This window comes from Microtus ochrogaster, chromosome 24 (genome assembly GCF_000317375.1).
Source record: "Microtus ochrogaster isolate Prairie Vole_2 chromosome 24, MicOch1.0, whole genome shotgun sequence".
In the NCBI taxonomy this organism is placed as follows: domain Eukaryota; kingdom Metazoa; phylum Chordata; class Mammalia; order Rodentia; family Cricetidae; genus Microtus; species Microtus ochrogaster.
The window spans coordinates 12278895-12289852 of NC_022024.1; the positions used below are offsets into that span (position 1 = coordinate 12278895).

A 10958-nucleotide genomic window follows, 5' to 3' on the forward strand; every position below is an offset into this window, starting at 1 on the left:
CTATCCTGAGTGAGGTAACCCAGACCCAAAAAGATGAACATGGGATGTACTCACTCATAATTGGTTTCTAGCCACAAATAAAGGTCAGTGAGTCTATATTTTGATATCCTAATGACTGCTGACTTTTTATTGGCAAATAGAATAATAGAGTTTAAGCCTACAGTTGGCATCTGCAGCCAAGCTGCTGTAATGGCTGGTGAAACGCCTGCAGGCCACAGTGGGTCTTTATGTATCAGTAGATTCGGGAGCAGTTGCTAAGCTGACAGAAAAAGGACAGAAAACTTTTGTTTTTATTCATTATATAACCTATAAATAAGCTATCAGACAGCAAGGAGAAAAATTAACTGAGTAAAAATGTCCAATTGCAAGGAAAGTCTTGATGTTTTTGGACATCTTATTTCTTTTGAGTTTACTTAAATGTTTAAATTGTTTAGGTTTTCATGATTTTTATCAAGAAACGATCTCAAACCTCTTTGTTGTAAACAAATTGTATTCATAAGTTTAGATTAGTTGATAATTTTTCTAATTATGTTTGAATTGAAAGTGGAACATGCCAAATGATCCTAATTTAAACTTTTTCTTGTTTTTGATTATATGTACCATTCATAAATAATACATTTCAAGACACAGAAATGATTATATTTTTGCAAGCTCTACATATCTACTGTTAAATATAATCCATTACACAAAATGATAGCAGGCAGTTTTTGGGAAGCTTGAGGCAATAGAATAAGTGCTGAGAAATAATTCTCATTTCTCTTAATTAATATTCAACCTCCTCCAAGCCATGACATCTCTCTTGGCCTCCCGCCTTATTGCGAAACTGAATTTTCCAGACCTTTCCCATCTTTCATGCTTCCTAAATATAGGATTTATTTAGGACCAGTTAGGCAATTTTATTTGATATTTCGTAATTTGGGGTAGCTTTTTTAATTTGATGGATGCATACCATTAACTTCATGTACAAAAATGGCTTTCTGTCCTTGAGCTTCCTGGGGTCTGCTGAATGTTGTACGGTGTGGCCATCACTGTGTGCAGTAATGCAGCTGTACCAAAACAGATGAGTGCTGCTCTGTTGCAGCTTTTGCTATTAATGTGTTTTAATTTCTGGTATGAAAATCAACCTATGTTTTCTTGGGGTTTAAACCACTTATTTACTTTCCTGCTTTGCTCCAGATATTTAGTATTTTTTGTAATAATCTATGGTTGTCTTACATGATATTTGCTAATGGCTTTTTGAAACTTGTTGATAATTTCTATAGCGTATGATATGTCAGAATTTCTAGTTGTTCCCCTTAACTGTGGAATTGACTCTATTTACAGTGTCCTGGAGGTAGTCTTTGAGGAGAATTAGCATTTGCCTTGTTGAGTGTTACTATAGGAAATTCAGACAAGGGAGGGACTTATCTTCTCAAGTAGGGGAGCTGTTTTTAACACTAGGCAGAACTCAGGGGATTTAGACCTTTGAAGCCTGTGTTCTAATCCTGCTTGTCATTTGGCTTCCTTTCTGTACTCACACAAACACAATGAACACATGTATTGCTATCACGCTGCTATCCCTTATCAATGCTGCCTCCTTTAAAAATCTAACAGACAGGCAAACCCTTGTCGATAGCTTTCTTTAAAGAGGTAGATCCATTTCTTAAAGGGCTAGCACTTATCATAGATAAACCAGCTTCAGTTTTAATGTTCATATTGAAAATGGATCATGGAGAAAATCAAATACAAACTTTTCTGTTGTCAGATTATATCTTTCAGTTACAAATAATAGATGTTGAAGATGTTAAGTTCCAACACCTAGCTCTGTTCTACCCTATCAGGCCAAACCAGTTTCTTTATTGACCAATGGTATTCACGCCACACAGAGGGGAATCCCACATCAACTATCACTTTTTCTTTTAAAACAAAATAATTGTATCCTAAGGATCTGAGCCTGAAAGTATCATTCTTCATGTTATTATTAATTGACATCAGGTAATTAAATATATATATTAAATACACACGCGCGCGCACACACACACACACACACACACACACACACACACACACACACACATGAAAGATCATGGTTATGCCTGATGCAAACTCAAACCCTAAAATCCCTGTCAGAGTGAGTCACCTTCCGGCTCAGCCAGTGAGAATAAGTCAATAACTTCTAAAATATGTTTGAATATAGAAAGATTTCTCTTAATTAGTATTTAACTGCTCTCTTCCATAAGGTAACCTACAACATGTTTGGCTCCAATTATCAGGTTGAAAATTGCTTATGCAAATCAATGTAAGCAATGAGGTGTGGAGAAAAAACAAAAAGGAAATGTCATTATTATTGGTTCGTGCTCATAAAATTATGATAGCCCGAGGGTAATGACAGGCACAAAGCCATGGTGATTATTAGTAGCAACAACACCCTTAATGACATGTTCCCGTGAAGTGTTATATGTAAGTATGTGTATTTGAGATTTTTATTTGAGAATAATGGGCTTATGTATAGGTATATTTCCTCCCTTGCATGTGGATTTTTAGACAAACTGAAAGTTAGCCATCAGAGCTGAGATGGTACACTGAAGTTAACTCCCTCCTAAAGAGACTATATGCATACATATCATGATGAAAGTTAAATTACTCTTAATGTAAAATTACCATTGACCCTTCACCCAAATGTGTCTAACTCCACTTACAGGCTTGAAAGGTTTAGATTCTCCGTAAGCATAAAGCTGAATATTTCATAATGATTTCTAGTGATCAATCAATATTATATAATACTGATACCATTACAAGTTTTTTAGACATTGGGTCTGCCTTAACCAACATTTAATTTGTCAAATAATTAGCTCCAAAGCTAAAATGACTAAGTACATTATCAAATATATGTATGTGTATTTGTAATGCATGGAAGTCAGAAGTTTGGTTTCTTAAATGAAACAATATAACTTTTAAAAAGAAATGAAAATCACTACTCATATTTCTGAAATAAGAGGAAAAAATGATGTAGTCATCAATTTCACTTAAAAGAGACAAATCAATTTACAATAAAAGGTGCCACCAGCATTTTCTTCTCATTTCCACAATTATACTTATAATCCATAATTCATGGTCACATAACTTCAGTAGAGCTGTAGGAAAATCAGTGTGGTCTACCTCAGGACCGGAGGAACCACATAAGACCCTGTCCTTTCTGGTTGGATGGCCTCTTCTGCCCTCCCCCTCTTCTTTCCTTTTTTGTCTTCTCTTTGCTTCCCCTTAACTTCCTCTCCTTGCTGTCTCCAGACATTTTTCTTACTTAGGTTAGAGCACAGAGTTCTTTTATTTGACCTGGGGACACTTTGACTTCTTTTGGAGGAAGGATCAAGCAATACATTAACTCTTCGCTTTTTATTTTTTAAAAAAGCATTATATTTATTTACTATCAATTTTACTATTAAAATAAACAGAATGTGTTTATGTAATAGATATTTTCTAAAATTTTTGTATGTTACATTCTTTATGGACATTTATCAGGTAGTTTATTATGTATGGTTTTCGGCTGAAGAAATCAATGTTTAGAGAAAATAGATAACTCCTTTGATAATTTCTAAAAGCCACATGTCAGGTAAGGATTAGCATGGATTCTTAACTAGATTTTTTCAGTATATAAACAATGTTTTTCCTAGTTGATTGAATTACATATTCTTCTTTGTTGGTTGCTTGCTAGTGCCATGGATGTGTGGCGAAAGAGTTGGAGAATGAAGACGCGCTATGCTCATGCCTGCAACCACTAGGCATCTTAGGAAGACACAATGCCTATTTTTGTAAACTGTGGGCATCTTGATTTACAAAAGGCAGTGCACTTTTTTATCTGACAGGATACACTTTATCTATTTTTGTGAGCTAGTGATGGTCAGAGCCCTTTATCTGGGCATTTAGAAAAAAAAAAAGCATTTCACAAGCTTGAGTTGTGCCAACAGATTCATTTTATGTCTTGATAATATTTCAAGCTAGCAGCAACAGCGAGAAGTGGGTATATTTTAGTACCTGGAAACACCCCTGTAGACTATTATATTTACACAATTTTTGCTGACAGGCATAGAATCTCTTCAGGTTGTTCTGCAATGGAGTACGAGTGTAGCAATGACAATATTGTAACTCATAAGACTTCTGCTTGTAGGCATTGGTGCTGCGATCCATAATTGCTACATAAGAGATATTTGGAAACCAAAGTGGTGTGGGTATAGCTATTGTCTATAATTTAAAGTGGCGAAACAAACAAAATCCCCTTTCAAATGATGGCAGGTTGTTTTGATTTAAAATACTCTGTGGCATGCTATATTTGACAACCTATTTTAAAAAATACTAATTTTTCCAAAATTTGCATTCATTAAACAAGGTGATGGATTTTTAAAATATGTAAAACACATTTTTGGTTCCTGAAAAAAATAGCTGAATATGTGTCTAGGCAAGCTGCTTCTGAAGTAAATTTAGGGTAAACACACATTTAAATTTCTGACTCAGAATGGCCTGCAAACAATTATACTCAACTATTGTTCTTATATTTCCTCAAATAGCTTTATTTTCTAAACACCTAACTTTTCCCCCTATATTTTAAGCATTATGTGGATGCTTGAAATTCTTATATGGGACACGATCAGTAATGGTTTCTCTCATTCTAGAATTCAGCAACAGAGAAAATTTGAATAACGACTTATTTCTTTCCATCCTTGGCTCTTGTCCATAAGAATTAAACTACAGACATTCCTTTTGTTTTTGCATAAGACTTTCTCTCTCAATTTTCTGCTACATCTGCTCATTTTGTCTCATAATATCCAGGAAAGTCTGCAAATATTAACTAAAATGAATACCTCAGTCTATAGTGCAGTTTTCTCTGTTTCGTTTGACTGTCTATGATAGTTCTAAGGGTTCTGTTTTTCTCAAGGTCAAGGTTTTGAATATATGTTCTGAAATACATAAGCCAGACTCAAATGAGACTGCCCAACTCTTGCTGTCATTGCTATGATGGGAACATTTGATCACCTTTGTTGTTCAAGATCACTTGAAAATTACCTTATGCTATCTGCTGAAAGTAGTTAAGTTCATAGGACAGTTGTTCCCAATTTAAAAACCTTCACTCTAGATGCTTAATTTAAGTCAAAAGCTTTAAAAAAGTTTTTGTTTTCAATTTGTGTACCATTTGTGAAACTTTCTGCCTTTTCTTATATTCATTTGTTTATCGTTAGACTACTTGTCTGCCAATTTTTTTTTTTGCTAAGTCCACACCTCATTTCCCATATTGTCTATCCAAAACTCAGTGAAAACCTACCACATTTACAAAATAGTCTTCTTTCACTTTGAATAAATTGTAAAATAGAGTATTTATTTACTGTTTAGTGATCCCCAAAATGATCATTGAGAATTTGCTTTTTGAAATCATCTATATTTGTTGATATATTAGACATGATTTTAGGTTTCAAACAATATAATAAACTATGGCAGATTTAAGGTGACACAAATTTATTAAGAGGACCAAAAGTGATCCAGCACATTATTGAGAAGGATGAACAAACAAAACTTACCAAAAAGTTATAGTGAAACGTAGAATCATGATAAATTCTAGCGTCACACCCTTAGGTGTGGCACTCAGTTGGTGTCATTAGCATGGTGGTCACTCTGTGCTCAGTGCTGGCTTCTCAACATAGGCTATGATCTCTCTGCTTCTCAGGCATTTCCCATTGCTTATTTAGAATTCACAGTTCTGTGCTGAAGCCTCCACTTGTTGGAGGCCAGGACACATGCTTAAACTTTAGGTGCCAGGGGAAGTGAGAGGGAATATTTAGCATTTTGTCCTTTCCATTTCAACACCGAGAGGGAGTTCTTGCCTTCCGCCCACATTCCACATTGAGTTATTGCCCCTATGGAGTTCAAATGAGTTCAAATGCTGAAAAGCTAAAATGTGACAAATGCTTGTGAATTTTTTTTTTACTGGTGTAATTTTTTTCTGATAAAAAGTAACAATAGCCAAAACTTTTGCTTCGGCATCCTTGTCAAGTCTTCAAAAAAACCAGGGCTCGAGATTGCCTGACATTCTAGAGAATATTCTGCTCCTTGTTGTCACCCAGGTCGAAACTTGAGTGGCTTTCTTCATCATAGAAATGTACACAAATGTGCCTGCTCTATCCAGAGATAGCCCACTGTGTTTTCTTATCATCAACATCCTGCCTTAAGTTCTCATCCCCATTGCCAGCCATTTGCTTTAGAAGACCATGATTTCCCTGGGCATGAAACCAAATGTTGCTACCTTAAGCTGTATTACCAGTATTTTGCCAAAACCCACAGCACGATTTGGTTAATTGATTAATGTTGGAAATAAGTTTGCTGCAGGGTTTGACGGGGAAACTTTATGAGTTTTGGAAAGAGTCCCATTATGGGATGTTGTCTTTCTCCTTTGTACAAGTTTTGTCTAAAGGTGATGCTTCGGATTGTTGTTGCCATCCAGCTACATAACTGAGGACGAGGCTAAGACATTTATAAAAGCAAAAGGCCTCAGATCTGCTCTATCCCTAATACAAAGGAAGGAGTTTCCCTATTTTTAAAAGTCATTGTGCTCTGGACAGTTTGCTACTTAAAGCTCCAACCAGAGAAAACAACCACAAAGATTTTATTGGACCATTATCTATATCCCCAGGAATAAGTCACTTAAATTGCTAATTCGCCATCCAGTCTTGTAAAGGGACTTACTAAGAGGACAACAAGTTTTCTGTTATTATTTTCACATCTTAGATGATAAAAAAGAGTACTTGTGCTTTAATTCCTGAGCTCCATCTCTTTTCTTTAACTCTTGTCATTTTTGTCTAATTGTCTTTCATATATGACATGCCATGAATCATGTCACATATTAAAAAAGAAAGTAGAAAGTTGTTTCAGATATAATAATTCAATATTTTGATAAAGTTTATGACATATATTTGAGAAGTACTCACTGAAATAATGAGGCATGCCCCATATCACTATCTTAAGAGAAATAGGCCCAATAGATGCAAATTAATAGCTGCATTATCAGTATTAACAGAGGACCATTCTGCACATTGAGTGCTGTATCATAGACATTTATGATGTGGGTACCAGGCTAAGAACAGGTTGTTGGTTAAACAGTAATAAAATGGTTTTGACAAGTTCCTTAAATCCTTGCAATTTGCATAGATAATGTGGACAGCCAACAGTCAACAATGCAACATGCTATGGAAAATTATCTTATATAGCACGATGAATATCAATCAAAGAAAGATAGTTCAAAATAAAAAAAGACATTGAAGTGGGCAGGGAAAGATTCCTGGGAGGTATTTATCAAAAGTTAGTTCTGGAGTATAAGCTGAATTTAAGCAGTCGAAAGAGAAGATAATATATAGGAAACTACATGAACAGAGAAAAAAGAGGCATTTGGCATATTCTAAAACATCAAAGTGTCTCAGATGAGGCGCTAGAGCAACAGGAAAACAGATGGGTTTGAAGGGGTATATTTTTAAGCTACATAAAGGAGTTTGGATAGTATTTAGAGCATATCAGCGGTTCTTGGTAGAGATTATAAATCAAGGTGAGTGAAAAGAGACCTTGTTAGTGAAATTCTTTTAAGCAACATTCAGGGGAGTGATTGTCAAAGACTTGAAGTAGAATGGGAGGGTCTTTTCCCCCCCATTTGGATGTGGGGGAAAGATAGGCACCAATCTGACTTTCTAGTTGAGGGGATAGAAAATTGTCATTGGAAAAGGTTACCCAAAAGAGCTGCTGTTGAATGGCTAAAAGCTCCCAGACACATGTGATTCTCATTGTGTCTGCAGCACACCGTGATTGCTGGCTGTTGGTAGGCAGTTGTTTGCATAGTTTGTTGGTTATTTGGGTATGGGTGACAGTCATTGATGTCCAGCCTTTGATTTGTTATATGATGATGTGGAATTAATCAAATAAGATAAAGTATAAAGAACTCATACTGTGCCAAAATCGTGGTAAACTTACTTTACATGTGTTTTACCCTTCCTTATTACTACTATGCTTTTCCTTATTTTGTCCACTTTTCCAACCTATATATAGCCTGAAGATATTTAAAAAATTATAGAAAAATGTACACCTCAATAAAATCAATTTAAAAGGTTATAAGTGATAATACATACAGAATTCTTCAGTATCCTAACATTGTTTTATAACTACATGTGGTGTGCTTTTCATTATCTTTATCTTATAGATGTGAAAACAGACAAAAAAGAACTTAAATATGGTGGCTTGTTCATAACTTATATTTTATATAGATAGTGTTGGACCTTAGATTTGATTCCAGACTTGTCAGGTTCCCGTTTTACTTTAAACTCCTGTACCACGATGCCTCTCTTCTCAGTAGATCTATCAAAACTTATGCTTATTGACTACATTTTAGATTTTAATCCATCCACATTATATGCCATTGCTTGTTGTTTCCAATAACTCTATTTCTGAAATAACTAGTGTGCAGTACCCATAATTTTTTAGAAGTTAACACTAAAACATTCAGTGTTATATAATAATGCCAAATGATTGTCTTATATACACCTGAAGAGAAACAAAGATTTTGATTTTGGATTCATATGTCTGAGATTTCTATATACATTGCTTTAAAATTATGAAATAAAATTAAAGTTTTATTAATTACATACATATATTTGAATGTATCTTGCAAAATGATAGTTCTGCCATGACATCTTCAGGGTCATTCATAGAAGTAAGTCCTGTACAAACACAAATTACATCTAGGTTTTGTGAATATTCTTAGTACTCTTTCTCCTGCCAACCTCTCCTCAGCACCTACAAAACCTCTTGGCACGTCTGGGGCTTTAAACTTTTGGTGTTCTATGAGATGAAAAATTAATTGTTGGACCACATAGTATTCTTTCCTTCTCCTTGTAAGTGTTCTAGAAGCATGGCCCACAATCGAACCAAATCTGAGTGAATTTAGCTTAATACGTTCAGTAAGATCTTAAAAATCGTATAAGATACTTTTTTTAGTTCATTTGAGAGTTTCATGTGTGAGTTCATTATATGTATATTATTTCCACTATTCCCCTCAAGCTCTTGCCTTTCCTGTAAAGTAATAGTAAGTGCTATTATGTACCATGATCTATATATCCCCGAGAGCCATTTAATGTTGCTCATATACACATGGATTTAATGTTGACCACTTGGGGCTGGATAACTTATCAGACATGTTGCCTGTATCTCTTCATCTAGTGGTGTAGTTAATTCTGCATTCTTCCCAAGTTCTTTCATTTAAATGCTGAAAGAAATAAAGAAAAGGAAGAAACTGAAAGCTGAACTCATTATTTAAAACCTATCTCCCCATACCTCTACCTCCCTTGACCCCCTAAAAGCAAACAAATCTATCTCCTGCGTATATGTAGAACCAATTCCTGAAGCTTGGTTAAATCTGCATTGGCATTCATATTGGCTATAATTAATTGTATGTCTGTACTATGTTTAATAATGTTATTCATAGCACCTGATGATGAAGTTGAACTTGTGGTTGCTAAGTTGGGGGTTGGACATCACCTCTCTGGGCTTACGATTAAGTGAGAACTGTCATTTGTTCTGCTGTGAATTGCCAAGAAAATCTGAATCTGTCACTGGGTCTTCCATTTATACTGAAATTTCCTTCTCTGGTGTTAATTATCTTCAAAGTGCCAAATTCTTCATACATTATTGAAAAGTCAGCAACTTTTTTTCATTTCAAGAACTTTGGTAAAAACATTAGAAATTGTATCTTCTTTCCTACATATTGTTAGGAAAATATAATTTTAAATGTAAGGATTTCTTCAGTTTTAAAATACAAATCAGTCCTTTTTCTTCATTTTTGTAGTTTGAAATCAGAAAAAAAATCAGATGCTAATTATCTTGATAGCTGTCACCTTGATAATGAGACAGACCACACTTCTTTGAAAGGAGTAAGGTGTGAATCAAAGTGTGTAGATTTAATCACTAAAGGAACATAATGAGAAATGGAAGACCCTAAGCCTGAAGTTGAGAAACAAACTTAGGAGGACATTATTATTATTATTATTATTATTATTATTATGTGTGCTTCCAACTACAGAACTAATGACCCCTTTTCAATTGTCAGTATTTCCTTTGCATAGAGCAACTAGAGAGAGATTGGAGAGTGGGTAGTTTCCTCTCAGTATCAGCATATGTCACCTAAAGAATTTTTTTTGAAAGAGTGTTTCTCTTTGAACAATTGAGTGGGGTGATTTTGTTCTGCATATTTCATTGCAGAGATCATTTTGCCCTAATGAGCTGATGTTGACCAACTCAGTCAGAGTATATCCTTGACCTTGGGAATCCATAACGTGTGATTATAACTGTGACATCACTGTTAAGCAATTAGGATTGTTGGGCGATTTAGGATATATGCCCTAGTTAAACATTTTGGGAATATTTTAAAATGTTATTCTCAATCATTTTGCTTGTCTTCCTCTTTTCCTTAATGCAATTCCACATGTTGAAATGGTTAATTGAATTGAGAAATAAATGTGTTTACTGGTAATTGCTTAACCTTTGAGTGGTAATTACAATTCTATATTCTTATAGGATTATTTAACTCTTCACAAGTATGGCAATGCAGCCAGAAATGATCTCTGGAATACATTATCAGAGGTAAAGTAGAAAAAGCAGAAATATCAAAGTGTCTGCTTGAGCAACTGCACTTCATTTATAAAACATTAACTTTTATGGACATGGACATTTTATATTTGCTTTCTATAATGCCTCTTTTTTCATGTTGTGGGGTGCTTCATTTTTATATAATATAAAGGAGAGATTTAAAATTATTTGAATTAAAAATGTTGGTTAAAATACTTTGTCTGTGCCATTGTCCTTGGTGATATGCAAGATGGACTGGCCTTGTGGGAGCCTAGTCTATTTGGATGCTCACCTTCCTAGACCTGGATGGAGGGGGGAGAACCTTGGACTTC

At 34.7% G+C, this 10958-nt stretch overlaps 1 protein-coding gene across 1 annotated transcript in view; it reads left to right on the forward strand.

Moving 5' to 3' along the window:
* The window catches only part of Trhde (thyrotropin releasing hormone degrading enzyme), a 377812-nt gene that overhangs the window by 264410 nt on the left and 102444 nt on the right, over positions 1–10958 (forward strand). Inside the window, exon 8 of the mRNA XM_005358058.3 lies at positions 10576–10641. Coding sequence (XP_005358115.1) covers positions 10576–10641 — 66 coding nt within the window. The remainder of the gene's footprint in view (positions 1–10575; positions 10642–10958) is intronic.